Source organism: Tenrec ecaudatus, chromosome 2, assembly GCF_050624435.1.
Source record: "Tenrec ecaudatus isolate mTenEca1 chromosome 2, mTenEca1.hap1, whole genome shotgun sequence".
Classification (NCBI taxonomy): domain Eukaryota; kingdom Metazoa; phylum Chordata; class Mammalia; order Afrosoricida; family Tenrecidae; genus Tenrec; species Tenrec ecaudatus.
The window spans coordinates 12,391,991-12,415,224 of record NC_134531.1 but is presented as its reverse complement, the minus strand read 5'-3'; the positions used below and the strand labels follow the sequence as shown (position 1 = coordinate 12,415,224).

The window sequence follows — 23,234 nt, the reverse complement described above, 5'->3', positions numbered from 1 at the left end:
TGGTAAACAGTGCATTTGTCAAGCAAATGATAAAATTAAATAACATCTGAAAAGTATTTTTAAGATGGGATTTTTATTTTAAAATTTTTCTCTCCGAACACATGAAATCCTATAAACACTTTTTCTACATGATTTCTTTGGATGCCATAGAATGCCATTCTATTACTGGTAAAAATGACTGAGCAATATGATTAAAAGGATAGGCTTTCTTAACATTTTTTTTGAATGACTGCGTAGGTTGTGCAGTTACGGATTTTATTTAGTTGGGGCTAGAATATCGGAACTCTGGTGGCCCAGTGGTTAAAGTGTTCAGCTGCTCACTGGCAGGTCCAAGTTTTGAACCCACCAGCTGCTCTGCAAGAAAACACGATGCAGCAATGGGCTTCCGTAAAGACTGTGGCTCTGGATACTCTATGGGCAGTTCTACTCCGTCCTAGATAGGGTCTTGATGAGTTGAAATTGATTTGGTCACAATGGGATTTTCTTTTAAAGGCAATAATATTGGGTTGTTTTGGTTCACTCATATTTCAGGGCATTTTCACGACTATGAAGAAAAAGGAATATAATTTCTTAGACCAGCGGAAAGTGGAATTTGACCAGGATTATGACGAGTTTCGCAAGCAGACTCATGACCTTCACGTAGGTGGTATAGTGAATTCCTGTTGACAGTCGTGTGTTTATTTTCCCTTCTATATGAGGCTGTGAATGATTAGGTATTCAGAATGGAGAAGTGTCTTCATCATTGGAGTGACTGATACCAACCTCGGCCTGCGTTTGTGATTTCATATTAATAATTGAGGGCTCTTTTTCATGGATTAAAGGGCTATAAATATAGCTTTGGATAATGATCTCTAATCACATTCTTGCACGTCTTCCATCTCAGGTTGTGGAAAGTTAACTTTCATCTTCCATTGAAATGTAACACGATCAGAATGAGGGACTTGGCTCCCATTTACTTGTGACTCGATCCTAATAATGACCAGGGGCCATTTAGGCAAAGGGGAGACTTGAGGTGAGGTTCAGCAAAAGTGAGGGAAACCCTCCAAGCGAAGGATTGAACCAACAGCACAGCAATGGGCTCAGACATAGCCATGATCATGAATGTGGCACAGGAGCGGGTCATCGCCTGTTCTGTTGTACATAAGGGCGTCATGTGTCGCGGGCAATGATGGCAGGAGGTTAACAGTGCCTGCAGCTGGCACATGCCCAATGATGGCAGGACTCGTCTTGGGATATTTGTAGCCCCTGTGTCTTCCTCTTACTGCCAACGAGCTATTCAGAATCCCAGCTCACATAGGGCCACCATCAGCTTCTGATAACTTATGACAGGATCATCCAGGCAGGCTTCCCATCCCCAGCTCCAGATTCCTGGGAAAGGGGTTGGTTGGGCCACTTCCAGTGGGGCACCTAGGCCTGCATAGTTCGTTTCCCCGCCCCCCACTTATGATTGCATTTTTGTATTCTATTTTTCTTCCTTACTTCTGATATTCTCTGGGCGAATTTTAACATCTAAAATTGTTTTCCTTGTCCAGATTTTGATGTGATTTCTTACAGGAAGTTCCGAGCTATTGTCATTGGAAATGTTTGGGCTTTCAGCACTGCTAACAGATGTGTGTCAGACCTCCTTTTCCCACTTTCAACATCTGTTAAGGCCTTTTAGTGTTTCCCAATCTCCTCCTTTCTGTGCTACCTTCTAGATGAATTTCTCCCCCTTAGATTTCTCTTTAGTTCATTAATCTTCAGGGATTGGATTTTGAATTGTAATGACATTTTTCCTTTACATGTAGGAGTTCTATTAAAACAATCACTCCTCATTTTACACAGTAAAACTCTTTGGATAGTTTCTATTTGTACTTTATTCTTTAATATTAAAAAATTATACAATACACCTTTTAAGGTTTTTCCATCAGCTTCCATACTTGGGGTACTATTTTTTTCTGGCATCTATAGCCTGTTCCATGGGATTTGCAAAAAATTTTAGCTGATCATTTCTAGGGGGTTTTATTATTATTTTCTGTTGGCGTCTTTGTTGTCTGAGGAAGTTACTTTTGATTAACTTCTTGGATTAGATCCACAGCCTCACTTTATAACATAAAATCCCATCTCTTAGCTGAGTGTGTACCATTATCTGCCAGAAGAGCAAACAAATCTGTTTTGGAAGAAGTACAACCAAAATGTGTCTTAGAAGCAAGGGTGGTGAGACCTCATGTTGTGTGCTTTGGACATTTTATTAGGACTGGTCCCCGGAAAAGGACATCATGCTTAGTAAGGTATAGTGTTAGCCAAAAACAACAACAACAACAACAACAAGGATCCTCATCAAGATATGTTGCTGTTGTGAGTGGGTTCAAACATAACAACAATTATGGGTGATATAGGAAGACAGGGCAGTGTTTTGTTCTGTTGTACATAGGGATGCTATGCGTCAGAACTGACATGTTAGCTAGCTATGACCCAAGGTCCAAATCTGACCCCCATGACCAAATCTAGCCTTGTTTGTTTATGTGTTGTGTATGTTTGCTTTTGCATTATAATGGAAGAATTGAGAAGTTGTGACCTATGTTTCACAAAGCCACATTATTTCTTACCTGCCCCTTGATCTTTCCCCTGGATCTGGGTGGGGCTGGCCTCCTCAAAGCTTTTCCCAACTATGTGTAGTCAGTCCGTCCCTTTGGCTTGAGTTGGGTAGTACTTTTGGCTTTCTGTAGGGAAGGCTTACTGTGACGAGCCAAGTCGGATCCCACAGCTTCTCACTCACACTGGTGAGAAAGTGCTCATGCCCCAATCCAGGGCCTTAGTCTTGATTGGTACCCACTGAGCCTATCCTGGTGCCAACTCCTACTACTGCCCTGCTTTCCACTCCCCCTTTCTGGCCTGTGGGCTCCTGGTTTTCCTTCAAGCACAGGTGTGTTTTAAGTGGTTAGTTATAATTTGTCCTATATGTTTGCAGAGAATGGGGAGCTCCTTGATTGCATTGCTAATGAGAACTTTCCCCAATACTAATTCATTACTACGAATCAGATTCTATTCTGTTTTAGAATGAGTTACAGAAGTTCATGGATGCTACGTTTGAAAGGATTCAAAACACAAGCCAAGCACTGAGTATGCTCAAGAAATTTGAAAGGTAAAAATTTGAAACAATTTCCTGAGCTCTAATTTTATAATATTGGAATAGGATGACCAAAGTGCATCTTATGTGATTTTATTTTTATTTCATATTCTAATGAGAGGAAAGCCTGCCTTTGATCTTCAGGGCAACAAGGTCACAGTTGATAAGGTCATCAGAGATTGGGAGTTTGATTTACTTCTGCAAAAGGAGAAAACTGCTACTTTTAAAATATTTGTGATTGATATTGTAATGTTTCCTAGTGGTTAAGTGATTAAAAATATTTTACCTAACTAATAGTTTTAAGGATATATATATATATATATATATATATATATATATATATATATATATATATACAGCAGAGCTATATCATTCTCTTCCAGAAGTAGCATGTTTTAACATAAATTGTACTGAACAAAATTGCTAGACACCTTCTCATGAAAGCTTTTTTACTTTAAAACATAATCAGATTGAATATACCTAATCTTGGTATTGATGACAAATACCGGCTTATCCTCGAGAACTATGGAGCTGACATCGACATGATTTCCAAGCTTTATACAAAGCACAGATATGACCCTCCTTTGGCTCGAGACCAACCTCCCATCGCCGGGAAGATTTTGTGGGCTCGTCAGCTCTTCCACAGAATCCAGCAACCCATGCAGCGTTTCCAGCAGCACCCAACCGTGCTTCGGACCCCCGAGGCCAAACCTATCATTCGCAGTTATAACAGGATGGCCAAGGTTCTCCTGGAATATGAGGTCCTCTACCATCGGGCATGGCTTCAACAAGTGAGTGCTCAGAGCTTTGGTCTTCAAAGAGATATCCATGATCTCTACTAGCATTTGACAAGGTTATTCCCTGAAGAAAATTGGGCTTAGGGTGTCTTTTAAGGCAGGCTTTGAAGGCCATGGAGAGGTTGAGGGAAGGGAGAAGGTGAGGGAGAGAGTAGAAAACACCAACATAGGGCCACATGCACAGTGGTGGGTGGGTGGGTGGGTGGGGTTTCTGGGATAATGCCGGTGTTCTTTTTACCATACCTTCCCCTTTGTTTGTCATAATCCACAATAAAAAAGTAAGAGAAGAAGAAGACATCTTTGCTGTATATGGACCCCCAATCAAAGACTCTAATACCTTCACAAAGAAAATGGTTAATTTTTGAACAAAAATGTAAACTGCATAACAAGACCTCGTGTTTTATTTAGTTTGTAAATTCCTGGCAAAAGTTTGTGAGTTCACTTTCTTGACTGGTCAGGATTCTTCACTTACCTCCTTCCCATCTGCCCCTTCCTCCACGCCCACAGGGGTCCCGAATTTGTCAGGGAGCATCAGTATGCCTACGAGACTTACATTTCCTTGGGCTCTTGGTTAATTAGGCTGTATTATATTTCCTACTATCCAAGAATTGTATTTCTTTGTAGACTGGCGGGAGGTACTCCGGAGGGGAAATCTTTATCCTTCCAAGTCCTCTAAAATGCTATTTCACTTTTCTTGCTCAGTCGTCAGTGTCTGGGCCAGTATCGTGATGGCCCCATTGTAGTAGTCATGTCTTCTCTAGACAACAGGAAACCGAGTTACGAAAATTCCAGGAGCAACAATTTGCGTAGGCATGGGAGACTCATGGTATTAGGTGGTTTTTAAAGCGTCCACTTATTTGTCAGGTGTCATAGAAAAGTACAACCCCACATTGCACAAGAACTTGATGAATTAAAAAAAACTGAGCATAACCGAAGAGTGAGTCCTGTTGTCTTTAATTTGGGAAGCTCAGCCGTGTGGAAGAATACATGAAAATATTCACTCCCAGAAAGAGCTTCACTAGGTATTATTACCATAATACCTAATAATCTCTCTTAGGAGAATTAACACCAGACTTGTCCCCAGGAGCCCCAAAGGTCCAAGTCTTTGGGACTAGTCTGTTAGCAATTCTCCTGAAAGAGATTATTACCACACTTGGTGTCAGAAGTACGATGTGTCTATTTCAGGCCCAGGCATTTGAAGCCCAGAATTATTATATATCATATAAGGGATTATGGCTGGAAGGGCCATATTAATTAACTATAACTCAGGCCACTCCCCGATTCTTCTCATCATTAAACCATTCCTTCTGGAACTGAGGGAAAATTATTTGCTAAGTCTCTCTTGAGGGATAAGCATCATGTTAGATTTTCCATGATGCACAACTCACTTGTTCAATCCTTTACTGTCAGCTAGTATTTCTCCTTCCTTCCGTTTGTTCTTTATTTTCACCCAAACTTTTCCATCTTGGGACCGGACCTTGGGCGCCGTGGCTGTGGCAGTCCAGATCGCGGTTAGCAGACCAGTCCGGCAAATGCTTCTTCTTTCCCTTCTCCTTCACGGTGGGTGGGGTTGCATAGGGACAAGATTAGTGGGCGATCTCAACCCCTGGGCATAATGACACTTTTCAGAGACAACTCCCCGCCCCCATTTTGCCAGATGAGTCACGTACAGGTTCTAATCACAGTCTCTTGCTGCGGGATCACCCTTGTGGCCCTGGAACCACAGCATCTTGCAGATCCGAAGTGATTTCAGGTAATGCAGGGAAGAACTGTACGGAGGCACCAGCAGGCCCCTCCCCTTTTCCCCAGATCCTTCTGAGAAAGGTGGGAATGTATCTGGTGGTGACTCACATGACCAGTAGAGGATGATTAATTTCCAGCAAAAATTCAGGGCCCTGTCCAAACGGTGACATTTTTGGGCAACACTTGGGCAGGAGCCATTGTGATGTTCTATAGGCATATGAAGTCCAGAATCATATGATATCACATCAAGGGTTATGGCTGGACGGGCCATAGTAACTGACTATCACTCAGGCATACCACACGTACTTTGGACTTTCTCACAGTAATAATGCTGGTTTCTTTTCACAGATTGAAGAAATCCACGTAGGGCTCGAGGCCTCCTTATTGGTGAAGGCTCCCGGAACGGGAGATGTGTTTGTGAACTTTGACCCCCAGATACTGACCTTGTTCCGAGAAACAGAGTGCATGGCCCAGATGGGTCTGGAAGTGTCGCCCTTCGCGGCTGCCCTCTTCCAGAAACGGGACAAATACAAAAAGAACTTCAGTGACATGAAGGTAGGGGACGTTTTGCTCATATTGGTTAGCTCCAGAAAGAACTTAAATATATTTTTTAATACTGAAGTAGTTCTGCACACACAGGGAAATGGCAGCATTTTGAAACATTTGCTTGATCACCTCTCTCTTTTTGACATAATTATTATTATTATAGAAATCATTGACCCCAAGCTGTAGACCCAATGCTCTTTTATGCCTAAATACTTCAGTGCACATGCTTACAAAACAAAGCCATTCTCTATTACCATGATGTAGTTATTAATATCAGGAAAATGACATTGATACACTATCATTTAACCTATTGGCTGTATTCAAAACTTGCCATTTCCCCACTAATCTGTTTTATAGCAACAAAAATACAATATATATGTTTCAGGCACAATACATTTAGAGCAAAATAACCATGGCAAATTCCAATGTTGATATCATATTTTTAACTTAATATTGTCTTCCATACTTTGTTCATTAACTCCTCCACTATGTGTGTACAGCATTACTCTATGAAATTGGGATCAACAGTAAATTGCATTAAGTATGTTCCTATTCTCATAAAATTTATATTCTAGTAAGAAGTAAAAAATCAACCCATAAACAAAAATAAATAATTTAATCTTTTGCCATGAATTATGGAGAAAGGCTGGGCAAGAATATAGAAGAAGAGCTTTAGACTGTGTAGGCAGTTCTCTATGATGATCCCTTCAGGACCAGGGGGTGAGGGGCGATACTGGGAGAGTAGAGGGTGAGTGGTTTGGAAAGGGGGAACCGATTACAAGGATCTACATGTGACCTCCTCCCTGGGGGACAGACAGAAAAGGGGGTGAAGGGAGACGCCGGATAGGGCAAGATATGACAAAATAATAATTTATAAATTATCAAGGACTCATGAGGGAGGGGGCATGGGGGAGCGGGGAGGCAGGGGAAAAAAGAGGACCTGATGCAAAGGGCTTAGGTGGAGAGCAAATGGTTTGAAAATGTTTAGGGCAAAGAATGCACAGATGTGCTTTACACAATTGATGTATGTACATGTATGGATTGTGATAAGAGTTGTATGAGCCCCTAATAAAATGTTAAAAAAAAAGAAAAGGGGTATGCGGATCTATCTCGGAAGCAACAAAGCCCACATGGAAGAAGCACACCAGCCTATGTGATCATGAGGTGTCAAATGTGTTGGGTATCAGGCATCAAAGAACAAAATATCATTTCATTGTGAATGAGGGGGAGAGTGGAGTGGGGACTCAAAGCCTATCTGTAGGTAGGCAACTAGACATCCCCTTACAGAAGGGTTTCAGGGAGGAGATGGCCAGTCAGCGTGCTATGTAGCCAAGATGAAACACACAACTTTCCTCTAGTTCTTCAATCCTTCCTCCTCCCCACTACCGTGATCCCAATCCTAACTTACAAGTCTGGCTAGACCAGAGGATGTACACTGATACAGACAGGAACTGGAAACATGGGGAATCCAGGACAGACGATCCCTTTAGGACCAGTGGTGAGGGTGGAGGGAGGGTGGGGTAGAGAGGGGGAACCGATTACAAGGAACTACATGTAACCTCCTCCCTGGGGGACAGACAACAGAAAAGTGGGTGAAAGGAGATGTCTGACAGTGTAAGATATGACATAATAATAATTTATAAATTATCAAAGGTTCATGAGGGAATGGGGAGCAACGAGGGAGTGGGAAAATGAGGAACTGATGCCAGGGGCTTACGTGGAGAACAAATGTTTTGAGAATGATGAGGGTAATGAATGTACAAATGTGCTTTATACAATTGATGTATGTATGGAGTGTGGTAAGAGTTGTATGAGCCCCAGTAAAATGATTTAAAAAAACGGTTATTTGGGCTGAGACTTGAACAAACCTAAGGACTTGGTGTGGTAGAAATCGTGACTGGTCATTCCAGGCAGAAGGGACAGTGGTGCTAGGCTGGGTTGTCTAGAGAAACAAGTCCAATGACACTCATACATATATTGGAGTTTTACACTAAGAAATAGTACTCTATCATGAAGGCATCCCAGTCCAGTCCGACTCACGTCCATAAGTCTGATGCTAGCCAGCGCCTCCTTCAGACTCGTGTAGTTGCAGGCTGGTGACACACACAGTTAAACAGGAAGGAGGAAGATTGCAGGCTCGTGTATGCAGAGTTGCGGGGATCCAAATCGGTGGAAGCATGGCAGCTCTTAGATACCGTGACAGAGCCAGGAGGAAGGTGAAGGCACTCCTGCAGTCCCTCACGCTCAAACAAAAGGCCACAACCCTACGGAGATGCCACCAAGCTACCGCTTGATGGACAGGTTTGACTCCTCCCCTGGCCACGAGTGTCCGTTAGGTGTCATCCGGTCGGTTCTGACCCCGAGTGCCCTTATGAACAAGGGAGGACACCCTACCTGGTCCTGCGCTGTCCCCACGACTCTTGTTATGCTTGAGCCCCTTGTCGCACCCGCAGTGGTCACCAGCCTCCCTGAGGGGTTTACTCTTCTTAGCTGCCCCTCTCCTTTATCCAACGTGATGTCCTCCAGGGACCAACCGCTCCTGACTGCTTGTCCCATGTACCTAAGAGGAAATCTTGCCATCCCCTCTAAGGAGCATTCTGGAAGTACTTCTTCCAAGAGAGATTGATTTGCCCTTTTAGCAATCCAAGGTACTTTCAATATTCTTCTCCAGCACCACCATTCAAATGCACTGATGATTGTCTAGTTGACACAGAGTCACCCAACTACCATAGACAGGAACTAAAAGTTTCCAAGCAAAGACTCTGTGTGTCATGTTCAGTGGACAGAACATGCCCAGGATCACTAGAGGGGAGGGAGTGAGGGGAAGGTGCCATTGCAATAAGGCTGTTAAATTGGCCCAAGCAAGGTCATAACAGAACCTGTAGGTCAAGCTTAGACGTTAGTTTTATTTGGAGTGCACTGTGTAGCTACTGAAAAATTGTGAGGAGAGGGAAAAGACATGCTATCTTTTACCTCATGAATCATGTTAGTTGCTGGTTGGAGAATGAGTTCTAAGGGAATGAGAGTATTAGTGGGCAGTCAGTCTCCATACTATTTATAGTGTAGGCCAGTATTTCCCAAAGTGGGTGGCTCCACCCCTCTGGGGGGCACTGGAATAATCCTGGCAGGCTGCAAAAGCAGATACCTACACTTTATCCTGGACTACGAACTAGAGTACAAAAGTTTTTAATTTCCAGAGGAGTACTATTATTTTTTTCTGAAATGGGGGGCAGCAGGCAGGAGCCCTGGTGGTGTAGTGGGTTATACATTGGGCTGCTTACCCACAAGATCAGCAGTTCCAAACCTCCAGCCACCCCATGGGAGAACGATGAGGCTTTCTATTCCAATGAAGATCTATCGTTTCAGAAAATCCACAGGTGCGTTTCTACTCTGTCCTCTGGATTGCTCTGAGTTGATCACAGAGAGATTTTTAGAGGTCAGCTAAGTTTGGGAACCCATGATGCAGGCTCTGGGATTAAGCAGATGGTGACTTGGACTCGAAAGGAAGTAAGGCATATCAGAAAATTAAGAGTTATGCCAACAGGCAAGTGATGAGAGAATTCAAGGACAATTTCTGTGTGTGAGTCGGGATGACTCATGGATGGAGGTACTGCTGCCAAGGAATGCGGTGTAAGCTGTATTCTGCACACCTTGTGCAATAATTTGCAATGGCCCTGAGCAGAAGCTACAGTTATGGAGATGACAAAGACTGGAACAAGTATATTTCATGTTCCAGGAGTGAAGTTGTAGTTTTTGTCTTAAATATAAGATGATTTTTAGACAGCCAAACGGAGATGGCCTTCATGCCGGTGGACATGTAATTCTGAGTTTGGTGAGAAGTCAGAGCCGAAGGCATAATTTTGGGAGTTATCAGAATGTAGTTGCTATTTAAAAGCATTGGCCTCGATGAGCTCTCCTGGTAGAGAAGGATCCAGATGGAAAAGAGTAAAGAGCCCAGGTGCAAGCCTTCAAACGCAGAGCACCCAATTCCCTGCTGTCGAGTCGATGGAAACTCAAAGCAACCCTGCCATAAGCCGTAGGTTGCTTCAATATTAGTAAATCTGATAGAAGAGGACGACCAGACAGATGAAACTAGGAACTGGGTCTTGAAGTGGGAGGAGACCAAGCGTCCGAAGCTCAGGATAGGCGGCGCTTCATGTAAGAAGGTCTGGTGACCTGTGACACGCGTCTCCCAGCGGGTTGCGGCTGGAAGGGCCGTGGAATTTGCGTAATAGCAGCTACCCTTTGTTTCAGGACAGGCGACTCGACCCTCACATTCGTTGCTATGATGGAGCCCATTGTAATTTTCCAGGGGCTGGTCCGTCCTGATAAAAAGGCCATGGTATTTGCCAGCTAGGAAATCATTATTAAAATCCACAAAGATTACTGTGATCTGGTACTAGTAATAAGGTCATGTGTCAGCATGCTGCTTTGCATTTTAAATGATGGCCATCTGCATTCTCCTATTTGATCTTCTCTCTCAGCTTACAGGTGAGCAGGACAGGATATTATTATTTTATAGTAGGTGACAAACTCCAGCTTAGAGAAGTTAAATGACTCAAGAGCTCATGGCAGAAGTGGGACCAGAATCCGCATCCCTACTCTGATATTTTTTCTACTACTTCATGTTACATTAAAAATTTAATATTGGTGATAGACGGTCCTCAAATGTATCATAAAATACTAGTCAGCATGCTAGAATTTACTTTGGACTCTTCTTGTCTGTTCAATCTACATTTTTATGAAGGTGATAATTCTCTAAGAAAATAATATTTGTAGATGTATATAATTCCTAATGATAGTTTTGGATGCAGATTATATAATCATTATTGTTTTGCTATCGTATGAAATAAATGACCCAAAAATGCAGTGACTTCAAACAATCATTTTATGATTTTACAGGCAAAAAAATTGAGCAGGGCTTGGATTTGTGATTCTTCGGTTGCTGTGCACTGAGTAAGGCTCTGTAGTGGCATTTAGTTGGTCAGTGTTCCATCTAGAAGTTTCAAGAGGGCCTCCACCTCCCATTTGATTACATGACTGGGATGGCTGGAGGCTTTGTCAAATTGGGACTCTAGATTGGAGTCTCTAAAAGTCATATGTCCAGAGGGAGGCCCCAGGTTCATAGAATTTCTGAATGGAACCCCTCAGATGCCAATATACAGTGTTGCAGTCAGCAAGCACCAGAAAACCAGACTCACTGCCATAGAGCAGATGCCGGCTCATCAACCTGCTTCAGTGGGTTTCTGAGACTGTAACTCTTCATGGGAAGAGAAAGCCTTGGCCTTCCAGCCAAAGTAGTGTCTAGCTGCTGATGTTGTGCTTAGCATCCTGACTCAGAACCCACTGAGCTTCCTATGGTGAAAAAGGAAGAAGCCTTTTAGGATGGAGCCTCTGATGTCATCCAGCATCACTTCCGTCGGACTCTGTGGAGCTCTATCGGCCCTCCCAGAGTCAAGGGGATGGCACATAGGCCCCAGCAGAGGGGGTGCAGAGGATGTGACAAAATTGCTAAAGGTGTAAATGATAATTTGGTTGTTATGTAGTCTATCTGGGAGGTGTAAAGAGTTCTACATAAGTGGCCGCTAAGAGCAGATGTATTTGCACCATTAGGGGACCATACTGCAGAGCGATTGTGCTGAATATTTAACAGGGTGTGTTAGGCCGGGTTGATGAGAGAAACAAATCAAGTGACACTCATCTATGTATAAGAAAGAGCTTTATATCAGGAAACAATGATATATCCAGCCCAACTCAAGTCCCTCAGTCCAATAGTAATCCACAAGTCCCTCTTCAGACTCACGTAACCAAAGGCAATGGCACAGACTGCAGGAAGATCACAGGCCTGTGGGTACAGAGTCGTGTGGATCCAAGGTTGGTGGAAACATGGCGGGGAGGGCTCCAGCAGCTTCAGAGTGGTCAGGATTCAGGAAGGGAACACACACAGAGAGAAAGGGGGGCAGTCTTAGGGTCCTCCTTATAAGAAGGTTATACCCTCCAAGGCCCACATGGAAGATGCACACCTGCCTGTGTGAGCATGAGGTGTCCATGGGAAGAGGGACCAGAGGTTTAAAAAACAAGCAACCAAATCAATGTGAAGGAGTGTGGATGTAGTGGAGACCCCAAACCCACCTGTAAGATGGTTGGACAGCCCCTCTCAGAAGGGCCACATGGAAGGGATGATAAATCCAGGATGTGGTATAGTACTGATGAACTGCGTGACTGTCCTCTAGTTCTTTAATATTTCATCTCCTTATATTATGTTTTTTATTTGTTTTACCCATTAATCATGTTAGATTTACGTATGTTCATTTGTCCCCTTAATATCGATTAGTACATGAAAACCAAGATAGAAAACCCTTCAGAACCAGTAACAGAAGTAATGGTTCCCTGAAGGTGTGGGAGGAGAGAAGAGGAAGGGGGGGAATAGGGAACTGATGGCATTGATGACTATGTAACGCCACTCAGTGGAATCGAACAACAGATTTGTATGAGGATGGATATATTGGATTGTGTAACATATGTAAGCAAACAAACAAACAAACAAACAAACAAACAATTATAGGGGAAAATACAAGGGTTCCTGGGGGGTAGGGTGGGGGAGTGAGGGGATACAGGAGAGCTGATATTAAGGTGTTCAAGAAGCAAGAGAATGTTTTGAAACTGATTGTGGTAGCAATTGTACAATACTGGTTGATGTGATTGAACTATGGAATGTTATGATATCTGTAAGCACACCCAATAAAATGATTACACATTTCAAAAATATTTTTTAAAAAAGGTGTCCTTCCCCCCACCCTCAGAGAAACAGCATCGGCTCTGACCCGATCGACAGGTTGGGCACAACCCCTACACTTTTATACATCTACCTGTTGATCCAAAATGATCACACAGGGGTTTTCAAACTTCTTTAGTGGCTATGGAAAACTATCTGGGTGTTTGCTTTCTTGTTTTATTCCTCGCAAGGTAGTGGAAGCCAGAGCCCTGGGAATGTAGTGTGTTACATGTTGTCCTGTTAACCACAGGGTCAGTTGTTCAAACTCATCAGCTGCATCACGGGACAAGAGAAGACTTACTACTCCCCAAAGAGTGACAGTCTCACAAACCCCCAGGGGCCACTTATACGCTTTTCTGTGGTGTCACTATAAGTTGATACGACTATAACTTGATGGCCATGAACAAATTTAAAATTTATTTTGAGAATATAGGATAAGTTTATACCGATTCAATTCTAGAACCAATTTGAACTGCATTCAAACCTTTAGATTTCAGCAAACTACTTCACCCTTCTAAACTTCAGTTTCTCAAGTGTAAATGGGCCAATGAAAGTTTACTATTATTAGGGACCCTATGAGCTGAAATCAATCAATAGTAGTGAGATTCTTTTGTTTGTTTTTAGGTTATCATTAACAGGCTGAGCGGTCTTGGTGAGCAAACCTGTACTGCTAACCACAATGTAGGTGGTTCAAACCCACTAGCTGTTCCTCAGGAGAAAGAAAGACAAGGTTACCTGCTTTCAAAAAGATTTGTAGTCTAGGAACCCCTGTAGAGGGTTTGCATGGGCCAGACTTGACTCAATGGCAGTGGGTTGGGCTTGCTTTTGTTATAACTAATGGACTGGCAGAGAGGGCACCCCAGTGGCGTAGTGAGTTTTGTGTTGGGCTGCTAACCACAAGGTCAGTAGTTCGAAATCACCACCTTCTCTGCTGGAGAAAGACGAGGCTTTCTATTGCTTGGAAACTCACAGCGGAAGTTTGGCTCTCCCCAAAGCCAGTCACTATGAGTCTGCATCAATGGCTGCGAGCGAGCGAGTGATGTTTCAGATGGTCCAATTGCTTCCCACTGACGGACACTGAAAGCACAGGGAAAAAAAGAGAAAACATAAAGCATATAAGCAGATACTGAGAGAACCAACATATTGACACTTTTCCGAAGGGACTTTCTTAGAAATTCAGAGGACACAAACTGTGGGAAAATAGTAAAGGGAAAAAAAAAAGAATATTATAAGGCCCATTTGCGATATGTTGAGTTTAACAAAATTCCTCAATGCCCTTAAAACTCTCCCTTCTTTTTGTGAGTTTCTTAATGACAATACAAACCATGACTGTCTAGCAGAAAGCACATTATATACAGCGTTTCCCAAATTTATCCATCCTGGGACCTTTTTCTTATGCTGTGTTAGGGCTATTACTTCAAGGAAATACTGGGGACCATCGATCTAGTGGCAAGACAACATCTCATGCACATAATAAACAAGGGCTTAGAAATAATTGTTCTAAAGCAAGGTGTTAAAATTATTTTCATCTGCCAACCTGCGGGGCTCATCTTCCTGCACGGGGTATATGATGCCTGCTTCAAATCATACAATTTTCAGGTCTAGCTGCGCCTTCTTCCTAGCTGTTCTTGGTCTGGAAGGTCTGCTAAAAGCTGTTCACCATGGATGACCCTGCTGGTGTGGAAATATTGGCATAACTTCCAGCATCGCAGCAATCTACAAGCCACCACACAGGAAGAAAAACTGAGACAAGTGAGATAGAGCCCCAAAGCATGACTCCAAATAGATGGAAAATATCTTTTGTATAGAAGATGAGATATCATTAGATACTAAAATTGTGATATTCATTGATTAATTTAACCATCCTTCCATTTCAGATGATGTTGGCCGAATACCAGAGAGTAAAGTCAAAGATACCTCCCACCATTCAGCAACTGCTGGCTCCCCATTTAGCCAGAGTGGATGAAGCGCTCCACCCCGGCTTGGCTGCCCTGAACTGGACATCACTGAATATTGAGACGTATTTAGAAAGCACGTTTGAAAAGATCAGTAAGTCCATGGGGTTGCTAGGAGTCAGATGCCAGTTTAAGGTTTTCTGCCTTCTTTTCATGATGGCCCAGTGTACTCTGCAGCTCAGAATAACTTCGCTCCCAAGAACCCCAATCTGGCCGTGGTGCTACGTGTGGACACTTTCTACTTGGACTTCCGGTTGGACCAGAAACCCCATATTTGGTTGTCTTTTAGTGGTTCATCATGGTTCCAATTGTCTTCCCAAACTGACTGTAAAATATATGAAAATTAAGCTGTTTCCGTGACTTCTTTGACCTCTGTCTAGTGGGGTGGCGTGCCTGATGCCCACATCCTTACAGATTCGTATTCACAGTGTTCTCTACGTTCGGCTCTTTCTAGTCCTTTACCTTCCTTACAGCATTCTCACCCCTTGGCACCGATACACTCATTGCTGGCTCACCCTTTCCTGGGTCTCTCTTCTGTTGATCCACTTAGCAATATCCTCATCTTGAAGTCTTCTCGTAGTCTGGCATGTGTGGCTGTGGAAGTGGTACCAGGGGTTCTTACAGTTCTGGATTATCAAGGGCTTGTCTTCCCCATGCCTTCCAAATACATTAAGCCCAGACGGGAGGCAGGTTCTAAGATCGCACAAATGATTAGCACTTGACAGCTAGCCTAAAGGTTGCTGGTTAGAACCCACCCCACCGACAGTGAAAGAAAGGCTGACGGTCTGCAACTCTGAACATTGTACCCAAGGCAAAGCTCTGTCACAGTGACTATGGGGGAGCTCATGGCTTGCCAGCAGTTAGAATCAATGACAATTTATTTTTGGGATCTAAAGAATCTTTCCCAAATGCTGGGGTGGTTGGTGAAACCAGGAAATGGTTCTATGGATTTGGAACCTGATTCAAAGGGGACTTAGGATCTGCATGTGTTTTAGGCTCATTAAAATGTGAAGTCTGAATCAACACAAAACGTATCATCAGATCACCACAAAACAGGACAGGGAGAGGATTGCAAAAATAATCTTAACCTGAAGGTTAGAAAGTTAAGATCCAGCGATACTCAATGACTGCTAATGTCACATTGGGATAGAGTCCTTGGGTGGCACAACTGGTTAATCACTGTGCTATTAGCTGAAAGGTTGGCAGTTCAAACCCACCCCAAACCGTGGAAGACAGGGCTCATGATCTGCTGCTGACAAGTCACAGCTTTGGAAACCCTACCTGCCTAGGACATTCTGCTCTGCACCCATGCTTGTCACCATGAGGCAGATTATACTCCAAGGCAATTAACAACACCTGCTCCATAGATGTACGCAGGAGGGATGAGTGGAGAGTCTAGTTTTTGTGACTTTAAACCAACAGTATACCCAAAATATATTTCCACAGGAAATAGAACAAGAGGAAATTGGCTAAAATTCTAGAAGGAAGCACTTAAAAGATGCATAGAAACTTCATAATAAAAGTTACCAGAACCAAATTAGAACAGACTATCAACGTAGATGTTAGTAATGGCCTCCCTAGAGAACACGAGTGTTAGGATTAGAGTGTTAACAATTCAGATGTAATCGTGTTGCCTGGAGACAGGGTGATTGTTTCTAAGGAAACCCTTCTTTGTTGTTCTGATTTTTTTTTAACATTCTTTTTGCAATTTAAATTAAGGAAATGAGATGGAACAAAGGTTAAGTTTCTTTTGTTGACTCTTAATAACCGTTGGATTCTTTACTCAATCAGTGAATTGATTCTATTACTTATAGGTGATTATTTGTCCCCAAAGAAGCCCTGGTAGTGCAGTAGCAAAAGTGACTTGTTAGCTGAAAGGTCGGTAATTTGAGCCCACCTGCTGCACCGAGGTAGAAAGGTGCCAGCTTCTGCTTCAGCAGTCAGCCTTGGAAACTCCCTGAAGCAGTTCTACTCTGTGCTTCAGGGTCCACTCTACAGCAATGGGGCAGTTTTCCTCATTGATTTGTAGCAAACACTTAAACAGTACTGGCTACTCTTCAAAATCGCAGGCAGAGCTTCCATGGACATGGTTTTGTGTCGTCTGTGCATGTCATAGCCGCTGTTTCAATCTATTGTACTTTGGGTCACTATGAGTCAGAACCAACTGGATGGCACCTGCCAACAACAACATGCATGCCAGTTGCTGTGGATTGGACTCTGACTCGGGGTAACCTCGTACATATAATGCAGACCTGCGATCCTTAGGGTTTCCAGGGACTGCTTTCTTTTCTTTTATTGATCACCAGGTCTTTTTTTGTTGTTGTTGCAACACCTCTAGGCGAACGCAAATCCTCAACTTTTTGGTCGGCAGCACCACTTTGGTACTACTAATCTGTGCACCCTATTTCATACTGCTTGTCTTGAGTCGGTTTTGACGCTGGCAATCCTGTGCTACAGACCAGAACTGTGCTCTGTAAGGTTTGATCAGTGGAATCTTTTGACAGCACATCCCAGGCCTTTATTCCAAGGTGGTGCTTTCCGGCATATTTGAACTCCAATCCCTTGGTTCATATTTGAACCCTTAGCCATTTGTGTCATCCAAGGGCCTTATCCATGCATAACTTCCAAACCAAACTCCCCACCATCAAGGCAACGGCGACCCTACGGGACAGACGGGAACTTCTGTGAGTTTCTGAGGCTGTAAGTCTTTGTGGGAGTAGAGAGCCTCATCTTTCTCCCAGAGTAGCTGGTGGTCTTGAACTGTGCACCTTGATCAACTCATATTTCACTATACCACCAGGGTTCTTAAGGGCTGTGCAGTGGGGCTTCAGTTTTCAGGAGTGCCTCCTGCTGGAGAGGCATTTGAGTGGACTTTTCAAGTACCGGTCAGACACAGGTAGGCTAAGGAAGAATAAAACCCAACCCAAACTTGCTGCCATCGAGTCAATACTGACCCATAGCAAACTCTGTGGGTTTCCTAGGCTGCAACTGGTTCCAGGAGTAGAAAGTCCAATATTTCTCCCTCGGAGCTTCTGGTGGTTTTGAACTGCTGACCATGTGGATCACAAACCACCATGCCACTAGGGTTCCTGTGTCAAGAATAGTGTGAGAAAATGAAGAGTAACCCAGGGCATGTCGAGGGGATATAATGTCAATTAATACCAAACTAGTAACTGTCATCCCCACTCTATTACTCTGGGTGATTCATGTTGACTTAAAACAGAAACAAAAACAGAATGCTCTAATTTCTCCTCTTTTCCCCACTCCTCCAATTTTTCTTTCCAGAGGAACTAGAATTGCTGCTGGACAGGCTCAGTGACTTGATCGAGTTCCGAATCGAGGCCATTCTGGAAGAAATGAGCAGCACGCCCCTCTGCCAGCTCCCTCAGGAAGAGCCACTGAGCTGTGACGTGTTCCTTCAGATGACAAAGGTCATTGCCGTTGCTACCTGCCGTTGAGCTGATTCTGACTCAGGGTGTCCGCATGTGTGCAGAGTAGAACTGGTGCAGAGGGCTTTGCTCCAGAGAGCTTCCTAGGTGCTTCTGGATGCTTTTGAACCGCCAGCCTACCAAGCAATTAACCATTTGTATCCCCTAGGGATTATGAGGGAGCCCTGGTGGCACAGTGGCTCTACATTGGGCTGCCAGACTGCAAGGTCAGTAGTTTGAAGCTGCCAGCCACTCTGAGGGAGAAAGAAGAGGCGAACGTCTCTTGTAAAGTGTGACAGTCTTCGAGACCCACAGGGGCAGTTCTACCCTGTCCTATAGAGGCACTAGGAGTTGGAATCAACTCAACGACAGTGAGTCTGAATGTTCGAGAGGGACCACGAAGAACACTGGAGGACTGTGATGTTTCACTTTATTATTTTTGTGTGTGTGATTCATTTTGCTCTAAAGAGAGGGCATTTGTGAAGCATAAATTAAATCTGGTCTCGATCTGTGACGGCTCACTGATAAAAGGGATCCGAGATCTGAACTTCTGACAAAATGTTGAAAATGAAGAGCAACTCCCCCGAGAAATCACTTAGGTGCGCGCAACGAGTCACTTCTTTTCAGATCACTCGAAAGGAAATTGTCACGGAACACATTTACAATTTCATCCCAACCCCTAAGTAACAGAGTAAGGACAGCTTCTCGTAAGCTGGGGTTAATTTAATGAAATAGTTGATTTAAACAAATCCTGGGCCCGATTTAATCATTTCTGTGAAGCCATGTGCCATAGCTGTTAAGGCAAACTGAGGAAGTTGGGGTGTGGGGGTCAGTGTTGCGGCTATTGACGGCACTTGGTATGCCTCTCCCTTTTACAGGTAGAGAACCCACTAGGATACGAAAAGAAGGTCTCCTGGGAGAGAGTTCACTTAGCCTTCTTTAACCCATACTTTCCCAAACTATTTGCAAGTGAGGCATTCTCGGCCTTGTCCAAACCCACCGTCATTGAGTCGGTTCCAACTCATAGCGACCCTATGCCCAGCCCATAGCGACCCTAAGTTCTCCTGCGGGAATGCCAACTTTGGCATCACTGCAAGACCAATCGTTTAGATTCATCAACCTCTCCTAGTAAGAGTGAGGGGACTGTATGTTCCCATGAGCATTTATAGTCTCAGAAACCCTATCTAGAGTTACGACAAGTCAGAAGACTGTATGGATTCTTCAGCAATGATTTTAATTGGTATCTGAGACACCAGGCCTTGAGTCGTCTAAACAGTTAATATGCCCAGCTGCTAATGGAAAGATTGGCAGCTCAAGTCAGTCCCTCAGAGGTGCCTTAAAAGATAGGCCTGATGATCAACTTGCAAAGAACCAGCCCCTGAAAACCCATCAGAGCGTAGTTCTGAACTCTGACACACCCGGTCAGCATGTTTCTAGCTGAGTTTTGGTTGACGCTCCCTAAGACCAGCTGTAGGTGGAGAGGGGTTGGAAGGACTTGTGGAAGTCAGCATACTCCAGCCTAAGATGGATGGAGTAGTGAGTCAGAGCTGGGTGATAAGGGAACAGAGTCAGAAGTGGATGCCAGCTAAGTCACATGCTCTTCCTCAGCATGATGGGCTACGCAGAATGCACCCTTTCCCTAGCAATGAAAATGCAGCAGTGTGTGAGCTGTTTCTGCCCGTGAAAGCCCACTGAAGACTCAGAGCCTGGGGTTTTATTGTGCGTGGTCACATAGGTACTCTTAGTCTACCATGTACCAAACGCTCTCGTTAGATTCCAACAACACAGTGTCACGTTGGCTCCAGCTCATAGCGACCCTCTGTGTACAACAGACCGAAACACGACCGGTCCTGTGCCACCTTCACGTTTGTCATAATCCCTGAACTCATTGTCGCAACCACTGAGCGCAATCCATTTCATCTGGGATCTTCCTCTTTTGCACTAGACTTTTACATTGCCAAGCAGGATATCCTCTTCCAGGGACTGGTCTCTCCTGTTAGCGTGTCCAAAGCTCTCGAGGTGTGATCTCCCCATCTTTGCTTATAAGGAGCATTCTGAGAGAATAGGCCCTGGAAAAGGACATCATGCTTGGTAGAGTATTGGAAAAGAGGAGGCTCCTTGACGAGGGGGATCGACACAGTGGCTCCAGCAATGGGCTCAAGGGTAACAATCGACGATGGTGTAGGCCTGGGCGGCATTTCTTGCTCTGTTGTGCACAGGGTCACTATGAGTTGGAGCTGACATGATGGCTCCTGACAACCAGCTTTAGTGCTTTGTGTTGTTGGAAGCACGGTCATTTACTGAGTATGTGGGGAGGGTGGTGTGCATATTTGAGGACACCAAGGTTTGAGGACAGAGCTCTCCAGGTTCTCATAGAGGCCAGTGACGCACAGCGACTGATTCCCGGGTAGCTTTAGGAAGGCAGTTGCATTTGGAGGTGATGAATTTCCAGCCAAACATCTGGGAATGCCAATGTGTATTTTAATGAGAAGGGAGATCACTTGGCTCATCTGTGCTGGGATTCTCCTGAGTGGGTGTGGTGGAAGACTAGTTGGAGAGGAAGTGAATATATTTAAAAGTAATTGGCCCATGATGCTATCTTGTTGGGAAAGGTCAGGAGAACAAGGAGACTTACTAGAACAGGTTGTGAGAGAGGAGGAGGTTGCTTATAAATGTTGTGTTTTCTTCACTGCTGGAGAAGCTCATAAAATCCGAGTGCATCCGTGTTGCTCCATTTGGTTCCCCGTGTTTAACAGATTGCTTTGCAGGACTTCTGGCCGAGTCCGTGTCTTCGTTTTCTAGTGCTGCTGTAACCCAAACACCGCTAACGAGTGCCTTTACAGGATAGAAAGTAAGCTTTTCACAGTTGTGGAAGCTGAAAGTCCAAACCAGAGGCCTGACATACCTTGCTGGTAGCCCTGGACATTGCTTGGTTCCTTGGCAATCTTTGGTTTGTAGGTGATCCACACCTGTAATCTGTCTTCCCCTGCCTGTGTCTTTGTGTCTATTCAAGCCGTTTTAAAACTCAGAAGGGATTAGGATCATCTTTACTCTTCTATGACCTCAATAGTATAACAAAAACCCCCTCCATTTCCCAAAGATTAATGTCCAGTGGTTCAAGGAACAGAATTCAACACATATTTTGGGAAGACCCAATTTAGTCCATATTAGTTAGGGAGAATGGTACTGCCCAGCATCTTTGGATGCTAAAACCTCACCTCAGTGTGAGGTTATCATTAGGGATGTGCTCATAAGGGCTAGATATGCAAATATGAAATTGTTCTTTCCCCCCCCCACAGGACCTTTGTGTAAATGGGGCTCAGATACTTAATTTTAAAAGTTCCTTAGTGGAAGAAGCTGTCAATGAGCTAATAGATATGTTGCTGGATGCAGACCTTCCATCTAAAGAAGAATGTGAAAAACCATCCCATGAGAATAGGGTTGATTCAAAAAGTGAAAATTCAGGTAAGAGATGTGGTCATGGAGATTGCTTTATTTAGAACATATTTTGAAGTCTAAAATGGAATTTTCAACATAGCCATTAATTCCATACTTCTATCAACACCTTCTTAATTTTATCATGTTATATAGAAATCAGAAACAATGAGTCTGAGCATAATGTCATGAACTCCATGTAATTAATTTCCACTATATTTGGTTAAACCTTGTACACATGTGGATTGCATTAGCTCTTGTCAGTTTGCCTGGCATTTTGACATGGGCATGTGCTTTTTTCTTCTCACGAACCAAGTGGGATGTCATGGGTTGGCAGTCCCTTTGGAAAGCCTCTAGAGTCTAGACCAGCGGTTCTCAACCTTTGGGTCACGACCCTTTTGGAGGTCGAATGACCCTTTCACAGGGGTCACCCGATTCACAGCAGTAGCAAAATTACAGTTATGAAGTAGCAATGAAAATAATTTTATGTTTTGGGGGGTCACCACAATATGAAGAATTGAATTAAAGGGTCACGGCATTAGGAAGGTTGAGCATCACTGGTGTAGACAGATGAGGACATTGAGTTCAAGAGGAGGGAAGTTTTGACCCCCAAGGTTCCGGCCATGGGTGGAAGAGAGTGCCATCAGAATTCAGCCCCTGAGGCCAAGTCTAGTTTTTCCATGTCATTGTTCCCATCTTTCTCCTCGGTTATTTCCTCACAGGGAGGAGAAGAGTTTCCCGCCAGTTCACATAGAGCCCTGGCTTCTTTTCCTGCCTCTGGGTAGCCTCATTTTCTAACAAGCATGGTGTTCAAGTAGTTTTAAATTGCACATAATTTATCTTAATTTCTCTCCCTTTCATTGTCACTGTTTACTTAGTTGCAGCTACAGATCTTTTAAATTACAAACATATTTAATGGCAATGCATGCTTCTCTCTTGTGTGTGGCTCTCTCTGTCTTTTGCTCGCTCTTTTTCCCATCTGCCTTTATCACAGAGGAAAAAGAAGGAACAGCTGACCATGTGATAGCTTCCCTTAATGCTGGCGAGACGGGGGCTGGCCTCCTCTCCTTGACGGCAATCAAGAGAAGGAAGAAAGAGATGGAGATGTTAGAGGAAGAAGCCTGCGAATTGCTTTCTCATTTCAATCATCAAAACGCAGATGCTCTGCTGAAAGTTACCAGGAACACACTAGAGGCCATTCGCAAGCGCATTCAAGCTTCCAACTCTGTTTACTTCCGGGGTAAGAGTCCTATGCCATTGTGTCCTGGCCACCCCGGAAGAGATGCTGGCATGTGTGTTGTGTTTGTGTGCATGTGTGTGCTTGTGTTGTTGCTGTGGATGCTATTTGGTTGAATTTAATTTCAGAGCAGCTCCATGGCACAGAACATGTTAAGGTATTTTCAGTAAACATATAAAATAATACATGCAGTATTGTTACCTCGATAT

General features: G+C 43.8%; 1 protein-coding gene across 1 annotated transcript in view; it reads left to right on the top strand.

Moving 5' to 3' along the window:
* Positions 1-23,234, top strand: part of DNAH5 (dynein axonemal heavy chain 5) — a 378,136-nt gene that overhangs the window by 126,866 nt on the left and 228,036 nt on the right. Inside the window, exons 12-19 of the mRNA XM_075540865.1 lie at positions 532-639; positions 3,039-3,124; positions 3,579-3,900; positions 5,998-6,204; positions 14,848-15,019; positions 18,211-18,356; positions 21,653-21,818; positions 22,783-23,028. Of these exons, the coding sequence (XP_075396980.1) occupies positions 532-639; positions 3,039-3,124; positions 3,579-3,900; positions 5,998-6,204; positions 14,848-15,019; positions 18,211-18,356; positions 21,653-21,818; positions 22,783-23,028 (1,453 nt within the window). The remainder of the gene's footprint in view (positions 1-531; positions 640-3,038; positions 3,125-3,578; positions 3,901-5,997; positions 6,205-14,847; positions 15,020-18,210; positions 18,357-21,652; positions 21,819-22,782; positions 23,029-23,234) is intronic.